The sequence below is a fragment of the Bombina bombina genome, chromosome 5, assembly GCF_027579735.1.
Source record: "Bombina bombina isolate aBomBom1 chromosome 5, aBomBom1.pri, whole genome shotgun sequence".
Lineage (NCBI taxonomy): Eukaryota > Metazoa > Chordata > Amphibia > Anura > Bombinatoridae > Bombina > Bombina bombina.
This window is the reverse complement of record NC_069503.1, coordinates 33,439,500-33,463,701: the sequence shown is the minus strand read 5'-3', so window position 1 is coordinate 33,463,701 and position 24,202 is coordinate 33,439,500. Positions and strand designations below refer to the sequence as shown.

General features: G+C 36.5%; 1 protein-coding gene across 1 annotated transcript in view; it reads left to right on the top strand.

The window, feature by feature from the left end:
• The window catches only part of LOC128659760 (oocyte zinc finger protein XlCOF6-like), a 308,094-nt gene extending 284,448 nt beyond the window's left edge, over positions 1–23,646 (top strand). The window contains exon 5 of the mRNA XM_053713339.1: positions 21,955–23,646. Coding sequence (XP_053569314.1) covers positions 21,955–22,921 — 967 coding nt within the window. The 3' untranslated portion in view covers positions 22,922–23,646. The remainder of the gene's footprint in view (positions 1–21,954) is intronic.
• The last annotated feature ends 556 nt before the right edge of the window (positions 23,647–24,202 follow it).

Genomic DNA, 24,202 nt, shown 5'->3' with positions numbered 1-24,202 from the left:
TTGTTCTGCCTCGTTTAGTCTTAGGGTGAATTGTTTAATTTCTGTGGTTAAGTTGTTTATATCCATTTTGACTTGTTCAAACTGCGGTAGCATAATTGCAGCAATCTGTTTTACTATATCCTGTGTATCAGTGTTATGGGCGTCTATATTCATACCTACTGTAGCTATATTCCCTAGGTTGTCTGTGCTAAGTCTATTTTTCCTATCTCTTATCTTAGCCGGCATATTTGGTGATTGTGGTTTGTAATTAGTGATAAATTTCTCCATGTAAAAGAGCGTGCAAAGAGGTGATGCGTGTGACGCGTGATTGCGTATAGCAGTGTACGAAAAAAAAAAAAAAAATATAGAGAAAAAAAAAAAATCAGGTGATCGTGTTAAATACTCTATACAGTGGGGATATATGTGGGAATTGTTAGGGTCTCTTTTTTTTTTTTTTTCTAACTTAAGAAATGTCTTAGATAATTAGATAATAATATGTATGTTGACAATAGATAATAATGATATACTTAGTGGACAGCTGTCCGTGCCTGTGGTATTGTGAAGAAAAACCAGCAAAGAAGTCTTTTACAAGGATAGCTCAGCTACTTAAAATCGCCTTGAACTTAGACTAGGATTTTTTTTTTTTTTTTATTTTTTTTTTGTGCTTTGCCGTACTATTTACTTTTAAACAGTAATCGCTGCTTATTGAAGCTGTACTATCTACTATATAATCGTCAACAACAGTAGGGGGAGGAGAGGCTGATGTCGGGTCTGCAATGCTACAGTCTAAACATTCATCCTAAGATAACTTAGCAAAATATAGTTCTTTTATGGCCACTGTTTAAGCACTCTAGGTTGAGAAGCAAAACAAATAGCCCAACAAGCAACTAACCAACATAAACAGAGAATATCTAGGCTTAGGCCAATTTGTCACATGTAACAAAAAAAAATATTAACTTTGTCCTTAGATATATATGCTTGTTATTACATATATCAGTTTTGCATATTAACTTGCTTAATAACAAAAAAAAAAAAAAAAAACCCAATGTAAATAAACAGTTATCCAGCAGACCTCTGTAAATATAAAACACTGCAAAAAAGAAAATCAAAGAAATATCAAAAAGGGAGAGCAAGAGCCACAGTTTATTCCATTTATGCAGTGTCTATAGCTGTGGGTATCCTACAGTGTCCTGCTTTGCCCCAGTTAATGAAAGGGGGAGAGTGTTTGGCGGTGCCTTGCAAGAGTATTATCAATTAGTAACCGTTAGCCACTCTTTTCCCCTAGAAAGGAGACTCTCAGATGGTAGCTGAGGACACGGATTTATATAGATAAGTCAATAGCCGCTTTTGGACCGCCCTTAAATCATTTTTCTACTTTGCTGAAATGTCTCTTGACTGTTTTATGCTGCCACTCATCAGATAGACTCCTCTCTTATATCAGGCTCCTCTGCCGCTGACAAAGTTAAAGAAAAAAGAGAAATGGCCCCAGAGTTCAGCTGAGTATGTGCAGTTCAAATTATAGACTGTGTTCACTTTACTTTATTTTGCTATAGTGTTAGTACCCCTCTCTAGTTTACTTTACCAGAGTCCACTTATTTGCGGCGGGGGACCGCACAGCAAATCACTCAGTGCTCTCTCACCTTGCCAGGCCTTCCAAATAAAATGATGCCCCACCCTGGTTTGTTTTACCAGAGTCCACAATCGTCGCGGGGGGGAATCTCACAATAAGATAAAGGATCAAGGATATTACCTCTGTTGTTAGGCACCGTTGCTGTTAGCTCATGCAGCACTACATCTCCCGTAGTCCAGCTGCGTCCCACTGCGGTCTGTATGCGCCTCAGCTAACTGGTGTTACACTGTGGTGGTAAAAAACTCCTACTCGCCTCCGTTGTCAATGCTGATGCAGCACAACAGTCCCAGGCACGAGGACCTCCATACGCCTGTAAGACTGACCGGGAACTATGCAGGCGAGCTCCGGTTGGAAACTCCAATAACCGAGGGCCCTGAAGAGAAAAAGCCGGCCCCAAGGAATTGCCTGCAGGTGTGTGTAGATTCTCTGCGGCTTCACTCACTCCCACTAGAGTCCGCACACGCTACTGATGCGTGCGTCACCGCCCCTTCCGGTCGACAAACCTTGTGTCCTAATCCTAATAAGTCTTTGGAAAGATCCTTACATTCTTTGGATGTGGTGAGAGCTTTGAAATATTATGTTGAAGCTACTAAAGTTTTCAGAAAGACTTCTAGTCTATTTGTTATCTTTTCTGGTTCTAGGAAAGGTCAGAAGGCTTCTGCCATTTCTTTGGCATTGTGGTTAAAGCTTTTGATTCATCACGCTTATTTGGAGTCGGGTGAATCCCCGCCTCAGAGGATTACAGCTCATTCTACTAGATCAGTTTCCACTTCCAGGGCTTTTAAGAATGAAGCTTCAGTTGATCAGATTTGCAAAGCAGCAACTTGGTCTTCTTTGCATACATTTACTAAATTCTACCATTTTGATGTTTTTTTCTTCTTCAGAAGCAGTTTTTGGTAGAAAAGTTCTTCAGGCAGCTGTTTCAGTTTCATTCTCCTGCTTATAATTTCATTTTTTTTCTTTTCCATTATAAGATTAAAACTTATGATTTGGGTTGTGGATTAATTTTTTTCAGCGGAATTGGCTGTCTTTTTTTTTTTTATCCCTCCCTTTCTAGTGACTCTTGCGTGGAGTTCCACATCTTTGGTATTGCTATCCCATACGTCACTAGCTCATGGGCTCTTGCCAATTACATGAAAGAAAACATAATTTATGTAAGAATTTACCTGATAAATTAATTTCTTTCATATTGGCAAGAGTCCATGAGGCCCACCCTTTTTATGGTGGTTATGATTTTTTGTATAAATCACAATTATTACAATTCCTTTGTTGATGCTTTTTTACTCCTTTCTTTATCACCCTAATTCTTGGCTATTTGTTAAACTGAATTGTGGGTGTGGTGAGGGGTGTATTTATAGGCATTTTGAGGTTTGGGAAACTTTGCCCCTCCTGGTAGGAATGTATATCCCATACTTCACTAGCTCATGGACTCTTGCCAATATGAAAGAAATGAATTTCAGGTAAATTCTTACATAAATTATGTTTTATATGTGTATATACAGTATGTATTTACAGACATATATACACATATAAATACAGACATATATCTCATTGCATTCAAAATAAGGCTCCATTAAAGTCTATGGGGGAATATAATCCTGCGTTTTTTTTTCTGCACGAGAATCTGACTGTGAGAGAGCAAACATTTTAGTTGTTCATTATACAGATTTTTTATTTGGCTTTAAAGTTTGAATTTCTTGGGTTTTTTTGGGGTTTTTTTTTTTTTTTTTTTTTGTAAATCATAAAATAAACATTTTTTCTTCTTCCAAATAAACACCCAATGACTGATATAGGGATGATATAAAACTGTTATTCTAAACTATAAGAAAATCTATTTCTGGGGGGGCGTATGGGCTAGGGTTTAAGATGGCCACTAAACTGGGAGCTCTGTAATACAGATTTACAATCCGCCTGTAATCTGAAGACTGAAAAGCCATCCAGCAAGAATTTATACTTCATGGTGATACTTGACTGAATAAGACTATACCAAAATGTTTCTTTTTTAATATAACAGGACTTCCCAGACTGGACCGCTGAGTATCTCTGGCGGCTCCTAAGGAGAGAGATCTCACCCCCCCCCCCCCCCCGGGGAACTGGGGAAGCAGAGAAAGCTGAAATCCTCTGCATAAAATATTTTTCAGCATGGAGGAGGACTTTTATGCTAAATTATGAGCCCTATTTGCTGAATCTGAGCAGCAGATACACCGCAGATTCGACCGCCTCATGGCATTAGTGGGTGCTCCTAAAAAGAAGCCTTCCAGGCCTACTATGGCAGGGGTGACAGTTTCAAGTGTGCAGTGTGGCGCCTAAAAGCCATATGATAAGAGCACACATATCAGAGCCGCTCCATCTGTGAGGGGACGGCAGGAGGCTAGCCCTGGAGAAGAAAGTTACAAAGGCGTGTGTGAACTGGGGGCCCTGCATTAATATGATTTACCTGAGAAGGAGATGACTGTGATTGAAGGGACTACCACCAGCGAGCAAGAAATAGCAGAGATTCATAGCGGTTACTCTAATATGGATATCCAGACTGCTGCCACTTACTTGGTCACACGGGGGAGAGCGGCCAGCTCCCCGGCGAATGTTTTTTCAGGTGAGCACCAAGTGCTGGTAGCCTGCCATTACTCTATTACCTTGGGACTCTGGGACTATTATTTTAACCATGAACTGCACTCCTCGAGCTTTGATCTTGGACACTGTTCTGAGAAATGTTATACCTGTTTCTGAGACCCATGTAAATGTATTTAATATTGTTGGGCCCTTGTGTTTACTTTTGGTTCAGTTTCTATATACTTATTGACCTGACCACACTTACCTTTCCTTGTTCCCAGTTTGTTTGGATTTGAAAGCTTCCTGTGAGTGCCAGTGGCACCCAGGGCTGAGCATGTTGCAGGGTCATGGGATGTGTACCCAGTCTGGTATGAGAGTGCAGTTCCCTTCCGTGTTTTGTATATGTCTAGGGTGATTACATATGCCTGTGCACCCTTCCCTTGTTCCCAGTTTGTTTGGATTTGAAAGCTTGCATTGTGTGGCTGTTTTAGGGTCCCAGGTATTGGAAAGGACCTTGACGAGGTACCTGGGCTTGTCCCATTTGGCCAGATGCGGTAACTAACCTTTCCATTTTTGCTTTTAAATCTTAGCTGAGAGCTTGTAAGTGAGTGCTGGGTTTTCTCTGTGTGTTGTATTGATTTGTTTTGTAATTTTCCCTATGGTTCTTGCACCCAGACCTGTCTGGGGCTAACTGCCTGTGGCTCTGGGGACAGCACAGCTTTCTGTGAGTGCCAGTGGCACCCAGGGCTCAGCATGTTGCAGGGTCCTGGGATGTGTACCCGGTCCGGTATGAGAGTGCAGTTCCCTTCCGTGTTTTGTATATGTCTAGGGTGATTACATATGCCTGTGCACCCTTCCCTTGTTCCCAGTTTGTTTGGATTTGAAAGCTTGCATTGTGTGGCTGTTTTAGGGTCCCAGGTATTGGAAAGGACCTTGACGAGGTACCTGGGCTTGTCCCATTTGGCCAGATGCGGTAACTAACCTTTCCATTTTTGCTTTTAAATCTTAGCTGAGAGCTTGTAAGTGAGTGCTGGGTTTTCTCTCTGTGTTGTATTAATTTGTTTTGTAATTTTCCCTATGGTTCTTGCACCCAGACCTGTCTGGGGCTAACTGCCTGTGACTCTGGGGACAGCACAGCTTTCTGTGAGTGCCAGTGGCACCCAGGGCTGAGCATGTTGCAGGGTCATGGGATGTGTACCCGGTCCGGTATGAGAGTGCAGTTCCCTTTCGTGTTTTTTTATATTTATTTATATATATATATATATATATATATATATATATATATATATATATATATATATATATATTTTAGTAGACACCCCAAAGTATTGATCTAGGCCCATTTTGGTATATTTCATGCCACCATTTCACCGACAAAAGCAATCAAATAAAAAAAAAAAATCACTTTTTTTACTAACTTTTTCACAAACTTTAGGTTTCTCACTGAAATTATTGATAAACTGCTTGTGCAATTATGGCTGTAAATGCTTCTCTTTGATATCCCTTCTCTGTGATACACTTGTATTATGCCCAGCAGTGATGGGGTTAATTAGGTAGCTTGTAGTGAGCTTGAAGGGTTAATTTTAGCTTTAGTGTAGAGATCAGCCTCCCACCTGACACATCCCACCCCCTGATCCCTCCCAAACAGCTCTCAGACCATCCCCCCTCTCACTATTTGGTGTCATTTTGGTTACTGGCAGCTGTCTGCCAGTACCCACTTTTCAAAATAATGTGGCCATTACTTATATAAATATATTTTTCTGTAGTGTAGCTGCCTCCCTAAATACCTCCCACACCTTCCCCACCCAGATCCCTTTTTAAAACATAATTTTCCCCCTCCCACCAAGACTTCAGTGCACATAAGTGCATATTGGGGGCACGCGCACGCCCCCGTGTACGCTCCCGCATGCACCGGGGACTGATCTGACACTGCTGGCCGGAAGTTATCCAGCAATGGGCAGCCCACCCGCCTCCCTGCAGCTGCTCCCACCCACCAATGATCAGCACCATCGCTGGCCGATGCGGAGAGGGCCAGAGAATGTCTCTCTCTGCATCAGTGTGCCAAAAAAGGTATTGCAGTGATGCCTCAATATCGAGGCTTCATGGCAATACCTGTGGCTGGAAGCGATCAGGATTGCTTCCAGCCGCTTGAAGCCCCTGAGGACGTACAGGGTACGTCCTTGATTGTTAACTAACCTTTTTTGTAGGACGTACCCTGTACGTCTTTGGTCCTTAAGGGGTTAATTTGAATGTTTTGTGCCTGCTCAGTTCATTGGTTTAATTAATAAAACACAATAGTTTTTTTACTTTTTTTTTTGTTTTTTATTAAACTCACACAATTTAAATAATGAAAAATATAGCCATATACATAATTACTTATAATTGTGATTAAATGGAGGAATATAGATATTAAATATGACTAATAAAAATAGCATGACATTATTAACATCACGTTATAAATTAGCAGCCTTGGGAAAGTGAATAGGCTGTATTCAGATACATTAGGGACTCTGCAGACTAATACTGAATAAATTATTGTAATTTTTTCATATTCCTGTAAATGCGTTTTTGTTTCTTCCATGATAGTCTTTGAACATATGAAAAAAACTGTTTCTTATATTTGTTTGTTGTTCATGTGTTTAACTAGAGTTGGCTGTAGTTTTCTAATTTAAAAAATATCTGTTCTTCTTGACTGGAGTAGCTGTGAAAGGTGCCCAGACTGAGATAAATTAAGATTTTTTTTTTTTGTAGGGAGTGAAAGATTATAAAATAAAATTATTATAAAATTATAAAATATAGCTGTGGTTAATTATAACATAGATACAATATGGACAACAAAGAATTACTTTGAATAATTAAGTTACATGAAGCAACCAAGGAACATTAAGCTAAACTGTACATTGCTAGCGCAGGGTAAAAAACACGCTTCAGAAGCGTTTATGTGAAACAGCCAATAGAATTTCAGAAGCTCTCATCCTATTGGCTGAGTTTGATTTTCCAAAATCAAATCAGTCAATAGGAATGCAAGGGACATCATTTTGAACCGTATACCTTTCATTGAAGATTCAGTATACCACGGCAACTGTATGAAGAGTATGCTCTGCACCGAATGTCTTCAGGATGGACCCTCTCCACGCCGCCTGGATGAAGATAGAAGAGACCGCCTTGATTAAGAATTCTCCCAGCCTGGATGAGGACTTCACCGCCTGGATGAAGATCTTCAAGCAGGACTTCAAAAACTGTAAGTGGATCATCGGGGGTTAGTGTTGGGTTTTTTAAGGGTTTTTTGGGTGGGTTTTTTTAGTTCAGGGTTTGGGCTTTTCTTAAAAGAGCTAAATGCCCTTTTTGGGGCAATGCAAAAGAGCTATACGCCATTTAAGGGCAATGCCCCAACAAATGCCCTTTTCAGGGCAATGGGTAGATTAGGTTTTTTTTAGATAGGTTTTTTTTTTATTATTTTGTGGGTTTGGGCGGGGGGGGGGGGGGGGTTATAATATTAGTGAATCTTTGGGCTCCATGTACTAAGCAGTCAGTGAGCTACCCGCAACACATCTCGCGTCAAAACTCGCAAACTGATATGTACAAAGCCGTCAATTATGTTTTTTTTTTTTTTTTTTTTTTTGAAACAATAAATGTTAAAGGTTTATTAGGCACTTATGATCTGCTATATTTGTTCATAAGCATGTTCTTAAAAGCACCAATACTGAAGTTTGAATATAATTCAGTTTGTCTATAAATGCTAATACAATTCTAAGAAAATGTTTGTATTCTGTATAAATATAATTTTCAATCCATAGTTTTTCTGCTGTCATTTTTTTTTTTTTTTTGAAGTTTTAAATGCTTTATTGAAACATTCACAATACAGTCATAATTAAGAACATCAGTTATTAAGGTTACAGGAACAGTAGTCATATCCAGCAAATTTTGCATTATGGTAAGATGCACGGAGCAGAGTCCACAATATGTAATGAGAGAACTGAGCTCTCAAAGTTCTCAGCGAAGTATAATGTCCTTCAACATAATAAGGAACTAGCATCTGTATTCAGCATTGACATGTAATTATGACAGTGTGATAACTGTTGAACAACAAATAATTAACAGACATTTCAGGTTTAACTCGCAGGTAGTATATGTATATCAGCAAAATGGAGCGCTCTGCGAGTTAGTCTATATTTAGGTCTCAGCAATAGATGATATCTCCAGATAGAAATAAGAAGAGGGCAGGAGGGAAAGAAGTAGAGTATATTAGAAGAGAGAGGAAGAAAAAAAAAAAAAAAAAAGGGGGGGGGGAAGAAGTGGGTGGCAGGCGGAGGGAAAGGGGAAAAAAGGGATAGGAAGGCATCATTTTAAGGGCAGATAAGTGCAGATAGGTGGTGGGAAATAGATCAAAATCCTAGGGACCATGAGGGTCAAGCCGTAGGGATACGGAGTCCCCAGGTTTATTGGCTTGGACAATGGTTGCGAAGGCTACTGAGCCTAGGAAGCACTAATCAGGGCTATATTCCCAAATCAGAGTGTGTTGGTCTTCAGTACTATGAACATGCGACACATAGGCTTCCATTGATTTGAGATATTTCAAGGTTTCTACAATTTGGTCCCAGCTTGGGGAGGTCAATTGTAGCCACATCCTAGCGATAGATAATTTGAGTGCAAGGAATAAGTAGACACAAAACATTTTCTGTGGGACAGGCAGTTTAGGAGGCAGGATATGGAACAAAGCCACACTTGGTGTAAATGGTATTAGAATACCTTTCGTATTGCAGTATTGAATCGCCTTTTGCCATAATGGTGTAATAACCGGGCAGGACCACCAGATGTGAGCTGGGGTGCCCAAGGCATCACAGCCTCTCCAGCATTTTGAGGAATTTATGTGTGAGATCTTAAATAAGCGGACCGGTGTCAGATGCCATTGCAAGAGTACTTTGAGAAACAATTCATACAAAGTGACACAGTGCACCGTTTTTCTGGTTAGTTGAGTCGCTGTATGCCATACCTGTGGTTCATGGATTATGCTTAGGGAAGATTCCCAACTCTTTATCGGTGGGGATTTTAGAAAAATTGGAGGGCGCAGTATGTCCTGATAAGATGACGAGAGTAGTTTCTTAAACGAAAGTTTGAGGTCCCATTTCGTCTCCCACTTAGTTTTAGGACGTAGCGGGTCTTTGACGAAGCCCCAAGATTTAAGGAAACTTCGTAGTCTCCAAAACTCAAAATGGAGAGGGAGCGGTGGATTATATTTTTGAAGAAAGGCCTGGTAGGAGAGTAGTTGGGTCCCTTCATAAAGGTCCGAAACCCTTGTGATACCCAGCTCCTCCCAAAGGAGTGGATGGGTGTCTGGTAGTGCAAGAAGGAGGCCCCTTATCGTATGAGATGGGGACGGATGAGGCGCAATCGTGGGGAGATTATGAATCTTATCCCAAAATTTTAAATTGGTATTTACTATAGGGTTCACTAAAGCCATTTTTGGCCTAGCGTGTGCAGGAAGCCAAATCAGGTCTGTAAGAAAAACCCCCGATGGGAGGGAAGCCTGCTCCAGTTCTGCCCATCGACTACAAGCCGGCGAGCCCCACTGTGTCACATGTGAAAGACGAGCAGCTTCGTGATAATAGAGGATATTGGGAGCAGCTGCCCCTCCTGTAGGTATAGGCTGTTGTAAGTTGCTAGTGGCAATTCTGGGAACTTTATGTCGCCAAATAAATTTATTAAATTGCTGTTGAAATTTTCGGATGAGGGACTTGGATATCGGGATAGGTAGGGATCTAAAAAGGTATGTCAGCTTGGGCAAGAGGCTCATCTTAAATGCGGCTATGCGCCCCATCCATGACAAGGAGGGAACATTCCATGCTTCCATGGCTTTTGCTATTTCGGCCAGCAGAGGGGAGAAGTTTAGCAAAAGAATAGTGGGGATACTATGCGACAGAAAAACACTGAGGTGTCTAACATGTGAGGTAGACCAACAAAATGTATATTTCCTTTTTAATTCAGTCAATGTTTCCTCTGGGACATGTATAGCATAAGCCTCCTTTTTGGAGACATTAAGCTTATAATAGCTAATTGAAGCAAACCTCTCCAATAGCGCAAAGAGGGTCAATTATGTTAAAACTCGCATCTTTAAAATTGCGAGCGTACTTATCCGCCAAACCTTGCTACCTCTCCATTTTTTACTGTAATTAGACACATTTGACCACCAACTCGCCAAAAACGAATGTACTAAAAAATCTATTTGTCCGCTCGCGTCAATCTCCGCCCCCACCTCGTTATTTTTGCCTCGCCACCTTTTAGGTGGCGGGCAAGGTACAAAACAATAGGAAAGTCACTCTAGACGCCAGTCTAGACATATATAAAAGGCAGTAATATCCGCATTGTACTTACATTGTTCATTTAAGCAGCTATGGAGTAAATTCTGTTTTTGTTTATTCTCCGTTTGATGCAAATCCGGGCTAGAAGACAGAATACTGGAAATGTAGCTAATCGTATCGTTAGAAGAAGGAGAGTTCGTGTCCCCCGTGTATTCCTTCCACGGGTTGGTTTGCACGGCCTTTCTGACCGAGAGATCATACAAAGATTCCGGCTTGATCGTGAAACGATATTACACCTGTATCGAGAGATTGAAGATCATTTGGAGCCGATGACTGCTCGTTCACAAGCTATTCCGGGAACTATTAGCTGCATTGCATTTTTTTGCAACAGGCTCCTTTCAGGCAGTTTCTAGCGTCATTATTGGAATGAGTCAATCTGCTTTTTCACGCCACTTATCCAAAGTAATAGGGGCTATGATGGTTATTTTTCATCGATATGTTTGTTTGCCATCTACCCCTGAAGAATGGCAATCTATCAAGTCAAATTTCTATAGGATGGCTGGGATGCCAAATGTCCTAGGTGCCATAGACTGTACCCATGTTGCTGTAAGACCACTTCAAGCTCGTGAGGAGATCTATAGGAATAGAAAGCATTTCCATTCCTTGAATGTCCAGATGGTCTGTGACCCAATAGATGCTGATGATTTACCAGAAGAAATATGTGTAGAACAAGCTAATAGGCGTGGAAATGCAACAAGGGACATGGTTTCAGAACAATATTTTGAAGATTAAAGTTTCAGTTGATCAATAAAAAACTTTCTTTATTAACTTGTCTCCATTTTTTTTTTAAGAAATAAGGTTATTAAAAATCACTCATGATAAACAGTTAAATACATAACAGTTGTTGCTCTTCAATTATCAAAGGTTTCAAATAAATAAAGTTTATGATCAAAGTTATTACAGACAATATATTATAGGTAATACATTGTCTTTGTGACATCACACTAGTGTCTACAGCTGCTCTCTTTTACATAATGTGATTAGTGTAATGTAATCCCTCCATAGCTGATGCTAATTCATTGTATTGTGTCATTGAATTGTAGCTGTAACAAGCGACAGTATATTCAACAGTGCTTTATGTTATCAGATAGGATTTTTGAGTTAAAAAAGACTTGCTAATTTGATTTGTTTTATTCTAACCTCAATTTATAACAGCTACTAGGTTTTCCCATATTCAAATAAATACCTTAAGGGCTTACTCTTAACACTTATTTTCTTATCCTTAATAATATATTTTTCCATTCAAGATTTGTTAAAAGAATAGTGGCATATAGAAAATAATGGCAAATAAATTATTTTATTACAAAATTACAATCTTTAAACATTATATATTAACAATTGTAAACCAAAGTAACTTTTAATACATATAAACACATATGAAAAAAAAGAAAATGTTTAGAAACAAAATAACAATTGTAAACCAAAATAAATTTTAATACATATAAACACATATGAAACAAAGAAAATGTTTAGAAAAAAATAACAATTGTAAACCAAAATAAATTTTAATACATATAAACACATATGAAACAAAGAAAATGTTTAGAAAAAAATAACAATTGTAAACCAAAGTACATTTTAATACATATAAACACATCTTAAAAAAATAAAATGTTTAGAAACAAAATAAAAATTGTAAACCAAAATAAATTTTAATACATATAAACACATCTGAAACAAAGAAAATGTTTAGAAACAAAATAACAATTGTAAACCAAAGTAAATTTTAATACATATCAACACATCTGAAACAAAGAAAATGTATAGAAACCAAATATAATTTGTAATAACTATACACATCGATATTTACAAACCTTCATAAAATACATTAATCTACATATACATTATATTTTTTTCTATTTTTCGGGTATACATATCTATATCAATGCGCTAATGATTGACATAACGATTAATCACGTCATCGTCAAACATGTCGCGTCCTGAACCTTTTGGTGCTGGAGAATTGGTGATATTAGTTTATGCCATGGATAAATATTTCCCTAAACGGATTGGTGGTGTGAGGGGAGTGAGACAGGAATGCAGAGACAAAATTATATACGAGATGCTGAGAAGAATGCATCGTATTTCAAAAATTAAAAGAACAAGACGACAGTGTCTTAGAAAATATAGTGATTTGAAGAGAAGAGACCCGAAGTACTATAAATCGATTCGAAGATTGATAAGGACATGTAAGTTTCAAAATTATATATGAAATAATTTTTTATAATATAAAAAAAAAGGTTTATTTTTGAACTGCGTTATCATTGACGAATCCAGGACAATATTATTTTCTGAGTGTTACTTTGACTATATTAGTATATACAATTGCAAAAAGTTACAAAAGTAAGCATGCAGAACTGAGTTAGTAGATTAAAATTTAACTATATTACTATATACACTTAAAAGGTTAGAAAAGTCAGCATACAAAAATGAGTTAGTAGAGTAAAATATAACTATATTAGTATATACCATTGAAACATGCAGAACTGAGTTAGTAGAATAAAATATAAATATATTACTATATACCATTGAAACATGTTAGAAAAGTAAGCATGCAGAACTGAATGTTTTGAAAACAAAAAATTACTTGGAATAATTCAAATTTTTTTTTTATTCCAAATTTTTTTATATATATGTTTATAGATATGAGAAGTAGGAGAATGAAGTGTGAACACCCACCACGCTACCTAAGGTCAATGTTGGTGCAAACACCCAGAAGTGAAGCTCTTTCTCCACCTTTGCCAATAACACTATTGGATATTGAATTATCTCCAAATCCATATGAAATTTTTCATAAAAAGACACAGACAGGTAATGACTTATTATTTAACTTTCAAATCATATATTTTAGGTTTTGGCTTAAAAAGTTTTAGCATGCAATATTAATCAAGTTGCTAATTTACTTCTATTATCATTTTTTTCCTCATTATCTTTCTATCTTTATTTGAAAAAGAAGGCATCTAAGCTAAGGAGCCAGCCAATTTTTTGTTGAGCACCATGGACAGCACTTTTTGATTGGTTCTGTCCAATTAGCAAGTACAACACAGTTGGTTCACCAAAAATGGGCTGGCATCTAAACTTACATTCTTGCTTTTCAAATAAAGATACAAAAAGAATGAAGTAAAATAGAAAGTTTATTTAAATTGCATGCACTATCTGAATCATGAAACTTAGAAATTGGGTTCAATGTCCCTTTTAATGATTATTATTATTGTTTTAAATAATATATCCTAGGTTTTTTATTTAATAGTTTTCTATCTTTATCTTTGTAATTACGTTCATAGATATTACCATGGAAGACATGGAAAATAGTATGGAAATGGAAGAATTTCAAAATCCTGATAGTGTGACAATATTTGAAGCCTTGAGTTCAGATGATACTCAACCAAGGATAGAAGTTTTACCAACAATGATGGTAGATAAAGGTATGTTTCATACTCAGTAATCTTAAATCTAAGAAAATGAAAGTTTTAACTAATACATATTGTATATTTCAAATAGGAGTTGGCTCAGATGAAAGCTTTAAAGGAGTGGACATAAGTGTAGAAGCTAATATAGTAGATAACCTAGATAACAGCACATCAGGAGGTAATATTTGTGATGAAAAACCCTATCATACATTGAATATGTATATGAAAATTGAATTAAAAATTGATTTGCATTTATTTTTCTACAGATTTATCTTCAACATCAACTATTGAAAATGAAGACAAAAGTACTCAGAGTTGTCTTGAAGATCATGTTAAACAAAAAAATTCTAAAATTAGGGCAACTTTGGGAATGTTAATGGAGCAAGTAGATTTTTTATACCGTAAATATGTTATTTGATTTCATTTTTTGTTTTGTCATGATGATTGTCAGAAGAATGACAATTAATAACTGAGAAAAACTTTTGTGTTGAAGAATCAAAAGTGATTTTGAATTTATGTAAATAAACTTTTTTTTGGGCATAAAAAAATTTGTCTTTATTAAATAATAACATTTTAAACTTAAAGAACACAAAAACTAACTTATTAAACAATATATCGATGAAAAAAAATTAACAGTGACTAATATAGTGTTATAAATAATAAATTAAATGTTCACTCCAGACGTGGCCTCTTTGGGTCTGTTGTACCCTCCCTTTCACTGACAATAGCCAACAGAGATTGTAATGTCCTTTCACTGATGGTTAAAGCTCTGTTAATTTGCTGGTTTTTCTCTTCATCCATCTGCCTCTGCCACTGGAACATTTCTCTTTGCAGCTGTAATTTCTGCATTTCAATCTCATTCCTTTGCATTTCTATTTCAACATTTTTTTCTGACAGAGCAGCCCAGTGGTCAATATTAGTGTTAATAATATTTTGCATTTCTCTGTGGTCCTCTCTGTATTGCCTTGCAAGTGTCAACATTTCCCTCAATCCAACATCGGCCAATAGTCCTTCTGCCGGTGTATTGTCAATATTTAGACCACCTGTTTGCAGTGCAATTGGTGGTGCCTGTGTTTCAACAGGTTCCTCAAGGTTTTCCGGTGTGTGAATTTCATCTGGTTGCGCATCTCCAAAATCTTCAAGAATATCTGGAGTCTCACTTCCATCATTCCCTCCTGGTGGTTCATCTTGAATGGGATTTTCCACTATCGGCATGAGATTGATAGTGATCTCCCTTGATGAGTTTTCTTCTTCTAGATCAAGACATAACAAATTGTTAGTAAATAAAAATAAAATGTTCTAAAAACACTTGCAGAAATAGAATAGAAGGAGAGAGCAGATACAACCGTCATACACCAATTTAAGTTATATTATATATATATATACATATGTGATACATAACATCAAATAATGGAGATGAATGTCCAGTCAATCGCTGGAAAAGACGTCCCAAATCACCTATAAAAAAATAAATAAAATAAAATTAAATAAATAAATAAAATAAAAAGGTTTTTTAGTCAATGTAACCATATATTCAAACGCTATTACATTCAGTGAAATTTCTATTTGGAAAATTATTAATGGAAATGTACTTTGCAATTTACTGGACACTGAAGCAAAAATAATATTTTTGAGAATAAGATATATATCATGGAATTTCAATCAACTTTCTTATGTAATACTATGATCAATTCTCAAAAAGAAAATAATGATAACATTTAAACCCATTAGAAAGTTGCTTACAATTGCATGCATGCTCTACACGAATCCTCATTTAAAAAAATTTGTACAGTGTCCCTTTCATGAAAATCTATGATCATTGCTATTTGTCCTTCAAATTACATTCCATCTCTAAAAGATCTCGAACTAGAATATGTCAATAATGACATTTGACATTTAAAAAAAATAAAAATAAAAAATGATAGATAAAAGAGATAAAACACACAACATTGAAATTATTCATTTGTAAAGTACTTACCAGTTGCTCTACCAACACCAGTTTCTGGAGTGCTGGTCCTTACATCAGGAAGTGTGTCCGCCGAGGAAGTTGTGTGTGTAACATTAGATGTGGAGCGTATTAATTGTCCATGTGTAAAACTGGCCGAAGGTCTGGAAACAGCTGAACTGGGTGGTCTGTAAACCGCAGAAGATGAAGTAGAACAAGTGGGCACTTCGTTACTCCTCACAGGCTCTGCTTCTGTTGTTGGCGTTGCTTTAAAAAAAAAAAAAAATATGTTAGGTTTATTTTTATTTCTAGTTGAAACTGAAAGCTAAAAGTGTTAATAATAATAATTACAGCAGTGAATGAAGGCTCAATCATTAAAGGGACATGCCAACCACCTTTTTTATTTTATGATTTAGAAAGAGAATGCAGTTATAAACATCTTTATAATTTACTTATATTATCTAATTTGTTTTATTCTCTTGATATTCTTTGTTGAAAAGCATTTGATTGCTGCACAAAGAAGCCTCGTGTGATTGGCTCAACATGTGTATTTATTTTTCTTCAACTAAGAATATCTAGAAAATGAAGCCAAAGAAATAATGGAAGTAATTTGTAATGTTGTTTAAATTTCTATTCTCTATCTGAATCATTAAAAAAAGAATTTGAGTTTAGTGGCCCTTTAAAGGGACATGAACAAATAAAATTTCCTTTACAAATTGCATAAGAAAATGCTTTTTCAAAAATATTTAATTGTATTATGTTTTTGCCTTCATTGGATTTTTATACTTTGATGAAAAGCAAATCTATACAGGCACAGTAAATGATCATTGGTTGATGCACATAGATGGTTCATGTGACTGCGTCAACTATGTGCATAGCTATATCTGAAAAAAGTATATGTTTATAAAGCGGAGAACAATTTTGAAAGATGTTAAAAATAATATTCTATAGTCAAATAACGCAACATGGAAGTCAATAGATCAGAAATTTAAGAAGGCATGTGATCTGGGGTTAGTCTCATAATTAATGTCAGACATACAATATTATTTTAATAGTTTCAAATTACATTATTTCTATTGTCATTATCGCTTTAAAGTGAATGTAAATTTTGATGCTAAAGTGCCCGGTTTTTAAAACTTTGATTAAAAACAGGGGCACTTTAATTCATAAAAATTTACATTTCACTCCTGTTGTGACAAAAAACTTACCTTTTAAACTTCACAGCAGCTCCAGCTTTCTCCGGTCTCACAAGCCATTTCTGATGTCAGAAATGATTGATAGGTCATTCTCCAATCACAGCTTCCCCCCCGGGGGATTCAGTGTCTGATTCACTGCTGTGATTGGAGGAAGCCGATGCCTCATTTTAGACCCAGGAAGAGGCTTTGAAACAGGTGGAGGAAGCTGGAGCTGCTGTGAAGATTAAAATGTAAGTTTTTTTTTCACAACAGGAGTGAAATGAAAATTTTTATGAATTAAAGTGCCCCTGTTTTTAATCGAAGTTTTAAAAACCGGGCACTTTAGCATCAAAATTTACATTCACTTTAAGGTTTCTATGCAATACTGGTTTGAAAATAAACACATGGGTGTTATCTTTAGGGATCACTATATTAATAATCAACAAATCTTTAGTTCCGTTAGACCTTTAAAAAAAAGGCAGTATAACAACCCTATTATTGTACAATCCCTTATACATATATGTGACATAAATGATTACAGTATTTGGGGCCTAAATGGCTTGTACAATCCCTTATACATATATGCGACATAAATGATTACAGTATTTGGGGCCTAAATGGCTTGTACAATCCCTTATACATATATGCGACATAAATGATTACAGTATTTGGGGCCTAAATGGCCTATATAGATTCAGATACTGAAGCGTAAGAAGTCAGATAATGTTATTTTAAAGAAATATATATTGGAGACAATGACCTATCATAATTAAAAAAAAAACATTTGCGTCAATTATGTTGTACATTTACCTCTTAAATCACTGTCACAATCATCCGTTATGCCAGTGATGATCTCTGGTCCCAGACGCTGAACAAGCTTCTGCTCATAATCATTGAGGTCTGCCACATATGCTGGTCCACCTCCGGTAGCACGTGCCGAATTTTTTTCTCTGGCCAATTTAGCTTTGGCGAAACGTTTAATGTCGTTGTAACGCTTCTTCAGCTGATCGACATCCTTTTTTCCTGGACCCTGGGCACTAACAGCGTCGCTGATCCTTTGCCAGATCTGCTTCCTCCTAGAAAAAATTTTCTGTTTGACACGACATCCAAACAAATAATCATAAGAGTCAATAATCATGTCAATCAAAACGACGTTTTGCTGATGAGAAAAGTGAGGATTCTTGGATTTTGAAGCGGTTTCAGATCCAGATGAAGCCATATCGAATTTGTAAATAAAGATCACAAAAACGAGCGCTCTGTAATTACTCTCCAAAAATTTTGGAACAATAATAAAGTTGTTTAGAAAAGTTGTACATTTATAGGAGCAAAATTCTATTCCTGCGACTACTATGACGTTCATGACATCTTACATGTCACGTGTTAAAAATTGGCCAGACAATTCAACTGAAAGTTAAGTACATCAGCTTAGTCGCTTAGTCAAATTTATCAATATTCCGCCACTGCTCGCGGCGGGCTAGACGTGTCTATTTATTGTGGGATTATTAGTACATAGCAACAGCGGACACCATTTCGCCCACGGCGAGTAACTGCGAGTTTAGCCGCGTCTAAAATGACGAATGAATTGACGGCTTAGTACATGGAGCCCTTTGTATTTTTTTCAGGTAAAAGAGTTGTTAAATTGGTAGTTTATTATAGATTAGGCTTTTTATTTTGTGGTGTTTTTTTTTTTTAAATGGGTATTAGAATAGGATTAATTGTTGTTTTTGATAATTTGTTTATTTCTTTCATGTAATTGGCAAGAGTCCATGAGCTAGTGACGTATGGGATATACAATCCTACCAGGAGGGGCAAAGTTCCCCAAACCTCAAAATGCCTATAACTATACCCCTCACCACACCCACAATTCAGTTTTACAAACTTTGCCACCCTATGGAGCTGGTGAAGTAAGTTTGTGCTTGATTTTCTTCTGTGATATGCGCTTCTCAGCATTTTGAAGCCTGATTCCTCTCAGAGTACAGTGAATGTCAGAGGGATGTGAAGGGAGTATCGCCTATTGATTTTATGTTTCTCCTCACGGGAAATCTTTTCAAAGGTTCTCTGTTATCGGTCATAGAGATTCATCTCCTACCTCCCTTTTCAGATCGACGATATACTCTCATATTCCATTACCTCTACTGTTACTGTTTCAGTACTGGTCTATGTAAACACAAATTCTTCCTTTTCTTTTCTATATCCAAAATAACAATTGAAATGAATATTTAGTGCCTATATCTCCCACACCCCCTTGCAGTGTGATGTAAGACAACTCAGTATTGACCAAGAGAAGTTAAAGGACTGGGGTGGAGCACATGACAAAATGTCTGACAGTGAGAATTAGTAGGAAGTACAATACCAATACTGCAGTATTCAATATATATATTTAAACAACTGATATTTAATATTTATTTCAGGAGAAAATATTGTTTCATATAAATGATAGAAAACAAAGATTATAATATATTTGTAAAGTTGTGATATGGCCCCACTTAAATAGATTTTCTACCATTATGTTGTATAGATCTGGGGAGATTCATATTTAAGGGGCAATTATAACTCTCACAGAGCTAACTGTACTAAATGCTTGTGCTGAATCAATAGCACATATGTAATAACCTAATCAGCTGATCTGTATCACATGCAATGTAATTATAACACTCACAGAGCTAACTGTACTAAATACTTGTGCTGAATCAATAGCACATATGTAATAACCTAAACAGCTGATCTGTATCACATGCAATGTAATTATAAAACCCACAGAGCTAACTGTACTAAATGCTTGTGCTGAATCAATAGCACATATGTAATAACCTAAACAGCTGATCTGTATCACATGAATTGTTATGTGTGCCTTTAATTATACCATACGTACAGTTAATCAGAACCATTATTTATTATTATCTGTCTAAACCATTTACTATACTTTTTACAGACACGGCCAGAGCACTGAGAGATATCAGGTATTGATGTAACTGGAGTGAATAAGGGAACCTTCTTCCTGAGCACAGACATTGGAGCCTGTTATCAGCATGAACTCATATGTGTTAGGTGAGTAAAATAGATATTATACTGACTTTATTACTGGGAAATAGAATAGATCAATCAATAAACAAATATAAACTATAATATTTATATCTGCATCTTTAAAGGGACACTGTACCCAAATTTTTTCTTTTGTAATTCAGAAAGAGCATGCAATTTTAAGCAACTTTCTAATTTAGTCCTATTATCAATTTTTCTTCGTTCTCTTTCTACCTTTATTAGAAAAAGAAGGCATCTAAGCTATTTTTTTGTTTCAGTACTCTGGACAGCACACTTTTTCATTGGTGGATGAATTTATCCACCAATCAGCAAGGACAACCCAGCTTGTTCACCAAAAATGGTCCGGCATCTAAACTTACATTCTTGCATTTCAAATAAAGATACCAAGAGAATGAAGAAAATTTGATAATAGGAGTAAATTAGAAAGTTGCTTAAAATTTCATGCTCAATCTGAATCACAAATTTTTTTTGGGTACAGTGTCCCTTTAAGAACATTTGTGTCAGTGATCGTTATAAAAAAGGAGCAACCCCCATTGGGCTAAGAAGGAGGGTAAAAAATACTACTCCCCCGATGATGTCTAACAACTGCCTAACCTCACCCCCAGACCTGGTTCATTACTCAGAACACCTGCCACTCTATCTTCTCCTGCCCTGACCTCGCTCATGGAACACCCATAACTACACTTATGCCAACCTTTTTCCCATGTGTGGAACACCCACAACTCCTCCAGTGTTCCCCCACCCCAGAACCACCACTAATTTGTGTGCTTCATTTTACAGTGAGTATTAAACTAATAAAGTTTTTGGCTGTTTATATAATTAGAACAACCACAGCCGAAAGCTAAGAAATATCATAAGATCACTGCTTCTTACCCTCTCAAAACATTTCACACTGATTATTAGTCTGTTATGATTAAGACATCATGTTCTCACCCCACTGGTTGATCTTAAGCCAGGCAGCGCTGTATCTGCAGTTGCTTGTGCAATGTTAAATGAGGAAGCTGGATGCCAACTCTCTTGACCAGAATACAGATGTACTTGTTCCCTGGCTGAGAACATTATCCACACGCACCTTGTTTAATGCGGCCCTATAGCTTGTTTTCATCAGTAATCAGTAATTTAGGTTGCTATGATGAATTAATGTTTACATTCTTTGTCATGCTTTTTTAATTTTTGATATACAAGTAAATTTAAAAATACAAAACAGAAGACATTTTTGAGTATAATAAAATGTTTTTTAATTGAGATGGATTATATTATAATAAATAAACATACTTATTTTTCTTTATTCCATTTCTTTTTATGTAGACAAATACGTCAATAGTTCATATTTATCCTTCACTACAGGAAGTATCAGAATGATACCGCAAACTCCAATAGTCTTAGACACCAATGACTATTCACAAACATTGGGGAAATCACAGCAGATATTTAAAGAAGATGGTGAATTGGCAGGAACTGGGCAGCAATTATTATGTACAGAGAGTAATTTAGTCCTCAAACAAGAGGACAACATTTATGACTTTTCTAGTGAAATTATTATCCCAGAGGATAAACCACACATATGTACTGAGTTTTCAAAACATATTAAAGAAGGGAAAAGTCTGCATTCTAGCCAAACAATTCATACAAAGGAGAAACATTTCAAATCTACAGAATGTGAGAAAAGCTTTAGATGGAAGTCTCATCCACTAGAACACTACAAAATTCACACAGGTGAGAAACCACACACATGTCCTGTGTGCGGCAAATGTTTTACACGAATGAATAATCTGAAAAGTCATGAAAAGATTCACACAGGGGAAAAGCCGTTCACATGTACAGAGTGTGGGAAAAGTTTTACACGAATGGATTATCTGAAAAGTCATGAAAGGATTCACACAGGGGAAAAGCCTTTTACATGTTCAGAGTGTGGGAAATGTTTTACAGAGAAAAGTCATCTGAAATATCATGAAAGGAGTCACACAGTAGAAAAGCCTTTAACATGTACAGAGTGTGGAAAAAGTTTTACACATATGAATAATCTGAAAACTCATGAAAGGATTCACACAGGAGAAAAGCTATTCACATGTACAGAGTGTGGAAAAAGTTTTACACATATGAATAATCTGAAAACTCATGAAAGGATTCACACAGGAGAAAAGCTATTCACATGTACAGAGTGTGGAAAAAGTTTTACACAAATTAGTAATTTGAAAACTCATGAAAGGATTCACACAGGAGAAAAGCCTTTCACATGTACAGAGTGTGGAAAAAGTTTTACACAAAAGATTGATCTGAAAACTCATGAATGGATTCACACAGGAGAAAAGCCTTTCACATGTACAGAGTGTGGAAAAAGTTTTACACGAATGGGTCATCTGAAAACTCATAAAAAGATTCACACCGGAGAAAAGCCTTTCACATGTACAGAGTGTGGAAAAAGTTTTACAGAAAAGAGTGGACTGAAAAGACATGAAAGGATTCACACAGGAGAAAAGCCTTTCACATGTACAGAGTGTGGAAAATGTTTTACACAAAAGATTGAACTGAAAAGGCATGAAAGGATTCACACAGGAGAAAAGCCTTTCACATGTACAGAGTGTGGAAAAAGTTTTACAGAAGAGAGTCATCTGAAAACTCATGAAAGGATTCACACAGGAGAAAAGACTTTCACATGTACAGAGTGTGGAAAATGTTTTACACAAAAGATTGAACTGAAAAGGCATGAAAGGATTCACACAGGAGAAAAGCCTTTCACATGTACAGAGTGTGGGAAACGTTTTACACAAAAGAGTGATCTTAAAACTCATGAAAGGAGTCACAAGGGAAGAAAGCTTTCACATGTTTAGAAAGTGGAAAAAAGGTTTTTATTGAAATCAGATATCACAAAACACCAAATATTTACACACACATAAACTTTATATACACAGTGTACAACCTTTTTACAATTATCTTAAAGAGGAAAAGCTCTCTAAATAGAAGCATCAAAAAGGATCGTATTGTAAATAATACTTTCTAAATCCCAGTTAAAAAAGCCCCAGATTTTAAGTGCTCCGATGCACCTCAATTTCTCTCATATAAATGTGATAGAATCCAAACACCACACTGGAATATACAAATCTGTCCTCATCCAGTTTACACAACCATTCACCACCAAAGCACCCCCAGTGTTGTTTATTAATATGCCAGTGTTAGAAGTTGTATGTTTGTTTTACATAGGGGAGGAAATAATTACATTTACGTCTTTATATGAATAGAGTGTTAGAGAATTATATAAACAAGAACATCAGTCTCAAATGATTGACATCTGGGACATATATTTAATGCGCACATCATGTGGATAAACCTTTTCTTATAATAATAGATGCTTAGCATTGCACATGTTATATACCAGAGGAATTACTGAGGGGAAACTGATTTTATTTAATGAGACACAATATCAGTAACCGGTACATACGGTGATCATAATCAGTTTAATTTAAATGGCTACTATAACCTACATGTATACTGGGTATGTAATATGTGTGTCATGTTCTGTAACTTGTTATTATGTCTGTTTTATATAAGATAAAACAGAATGGAGGGGCGCCTCATGTGTGGTATCATCTATTAATTAACAACGAGTCACAGAACTATTGCCAAATGGGTACTCACAAATTTGGAGAGCACACTTATGTGCTGGTAGGGGCGGGCTGCAGAATTAGAAAGGTGTAACAGCTCACCCACTTGAAGGCGCTCTTGGCGTAAGATGGTGGTGCTATAAGGGAGACAAGAAATACGGGCACCACATGTGCAGACTATTAATGGTACAACCGCAACAGATTCCTTAATGTGGAGGGTACTCACATATTCCCAGAGCACACCAATGTGCTTGTAGAAGCAGGCTGCAGATTGGTAGAGGTGTGGCAGCTCACCCAAACTCTAGGTATCTTGATATTTGTATGATAATGTGTTCCCTCAGGTGCTGGGCTGGTCTCTCATAGGTGAACAATGGCAGATGGTGGGTAGAAATGAATCCACTCAAAGGATAAAAGATATATCCAAATTTATTTAAAAAAGCATAAAAGTTTAAAAACAACAGCACAATGATTGCTGATGAGAGTGGATAACAGGGTGTCCAATAATCACCC